Source organism: Trichinella spiralis, assembly GCF_000181795.1.
Source record: "Trichinella spiralis strain ISS 195 chromosome Unknown Scfld2378, whole genome shotgun sequence".
NCBI lineage: Eukaryota > Metazoa > Nematoda > Enoplea > Trichinellida > Trichinellidae > Trichinella > Trichinella spiralis.
The window spans coordinates 1-2,671 of record NW_003529317.1 but is presented as its reverse complement, the minus strand read 5'-3'; the positions used below and the strand labels follow the sequence as shown (position 1 = coordinate 2,671).

Genomic DNA, 2,671 nt, shown 5'->3' with positions numbered 1-2,671 from the left:
GTGAATATCATGAAATGGGAATTGCCAATTTTTTCAATGCTGCTTAAGTGAAATCTGAAAGAGGCTGTTTTTTTTTTTGACCAAGAACCAGAAAAATAAACAGATATTTAAAAAATGAAAAAATAAAATAAAACCTTCAAAAAATATTAAATTCAAATAAGAGGTGCAAATTGATCGTTGAAATTTAAAATAATTTTACAACTGAAATGAAACTGTTTGCCAAAAAAAAGATATTTTATTACTAATTTCAAGCCTGATCTGTAGTAAAGTTTCACTTTGATCCACTTCACACATTTGAAAAAAGTCGTTGATCTTGTAAAAAAGTCAAATATTTTCATTTATTGAAAAATTTTATCACAAAATCGGTAATCTCAAAGCAACTGCTTTTAGTATTTAACAAAATCATTCCTGGCAATTTTAATCGAAATGTTTACAACAATTAATATACAAATTAAATTTATACTTTCATTCAATTTGTTTTTGTACGATTTTTGTTTCTACTCTGTTATATTTTTTATTCGAACTTTCATGTCATTATACTGTAAACTGGCGAGAATATTTTACACGTCTATTTTTCCATTTAAAGTTGAAAATGTAATATGAAAATTATTTTTTATTTTATGTTTTAAAATTATCTTTACAAATTTCAAAAATTATACCTATTGCGAATCATTTGAACAAATTGCTTATTAATGACAATAATGTTACGTTATTTCACAGTTTTCCACTAATTAATTATCTACACAAGAAGTGTTTGTATTATTTGAAAGCAATTTTTTTACATTTATTGTAATGTAGAAAAAGATGAAGAAAATTGAGCGAAAACTTCGCAAATTGATTGCTTCTTTGCAAAAACACGAGCCAGATGTGGTAATTACTGAACAACCTTCTCAGGTTTGAATTTTTGATGAAAATGCAATTTTGTATTTGCACTATTTGTTTTGAGAATTTGTTTGTGGCTAACGGTGGTCTGGACTGTGGAGTCTCTCCTGAAGAACTGCGACACTTCTGCGCTGAGCATGCTGCTGGCACTTTTGACATTTATGTTCGCATTCATAAGCCATATTCCTTTGTTCACTTCGATTCAATACAAGATGCTATTACACTGTTTGAGCAATTTCAAGGTTGCAAACCGTATTCATTAGAAAAAAATGTTGCTTTTTATTTTTTATATGTTCAGACAGGTAATTTATGCGTGTTGATTCAAATTATTTATGTATTCATCTAAAATATGTTTTTCATGAATATCGCAAGACGGGGACTATTGATATTTAATAACAAGATGAAAATTTAAAATTTTTAAGTATGTAATATTATATAAATTTTGGCATTCTCTGTTTGTTTCAGTGCCAAATGTTGTGTCCACAAACCCTGTGGCATCAGCGCCTGTGGGTTTACGGTTAGAGGAAAATTTCGTTTCCGAAAAAGAGGAACTTTTGTTGATTCAGCTTGCAAATGACTGCATTTCACTTTGCCCGGATGGTGGTAATTTTATTTGAATTTTTCAAAACAATATGGATTATGATGTTTTAGGGTCAAAGTTGAAAAATCGCACAGTTTTGCACTTTGGTTATGATTTTATTTATACTACCAACGAACCCGATATCGAAAAACCGGCGAAACAGCCAATTCCAGATCTTTGCCATTCCTTATGTGAACGCATGCTATTTCATGGATTTATTTCAGCACTTCCAAATCAGATAACTGTTAACTTCTATGAACCTGGCCAAGGTGGAGCAAAGGTGAATAAAAATGTGTTTTAATTTTAATTAGTATATTTTAGGAATTCCCCTCCATGGCGATAATTCTCCTCTGATAAAAGGGGAAGTTGTATCGTTGAGCCTTGTTAGTGATGTGAGTAATAAATGTTTATCATGCATATTTTTTGTGTTGTTATTTTCATCCTTAAAACTTCCCTCATCATCATCATATCTTCTGTGATGCTGTGAATATGCTATCATATAATTTTTAAATTTTAAATTTTATAAATAAAGTATCATTTTGTATTTATAACAAAGGATTTTTAATTTCATATGTAAAACTGTCGATTTCTGTATGATGACAGTAGAATTTTATTAAGAAGATTTGCAAAAAATAACTAGTAGATTTATTTATAAATATTGATAAATTATTTGTAAATAATTTAGCAAGTAATTTTTGTTTTTCTTCTTTTTTATTAAATCTTTCTGAAGCATCATTGTTTTAGGCAGTTATGAGCTTTAAGAAAGATACAAATGAACACTATTCTTTAATTTTGCCCAGAAGAAGTTTGTTAATTTTGAAAGATGAAGCAAAAGATATTTGGAAGCATGGGTATGAGTGGACTTGTGATTATTTATATTTATTTGTATTGTTTTAGAATATCATCGAAGAAGTACGATCTTGCATGTGATGGTCGATTGTTAAAGCGAGACAAACGAATATCCTTCACATTCCGCAACGTCGGTCCTGCAGAAAGTATGCTCGCTCACTTTTAGCACTTTTTAATCGAGCAATTATAAAATACAGATTGTTACTAAAAAGAACCGTGAAATTTTGTATCATTAATTGAAAATTGTAACTTTTTTTAGATTCATCTTGTTCGAAAAATTGCTGTGACTGTTGTACAAATGATACTGGTCAGAGCGTTACAGATCTAAATAGCGTTGAAAATGTTTACGTTCATCAGGTA

The 2,671-nt window shown here is 29.3% G+C and overlaps 1 protein-coding gene across 1 annotated transcript; it reads left to right on the top strand.

The window, feature by feature from the left end:
• Positions 1-798: 798 nt before the first annotated feature.
• On the top strand, positions 799-2,668 carry Tsp_13498a (conserved hypothetical protein; the record flags this gene model as incomplete). The annotated part of the gene is made up of 8 exons (XM_003368498.1): positions 799-894; positions 947-1,184; positions 1,348-1,485; positions 1,534-1,731; positions 1,784-1,845; positions 2,207-2,313; positions 2,360-2,457; positions 2,571-2,668. Coding segments are annotated over 8 exons (1,035 nt in total), but the record flags the coding sequence as incomplete, so codon positions are not given.
• Positions 2,669-2,671: the final 3 nt, after the last annotated feature.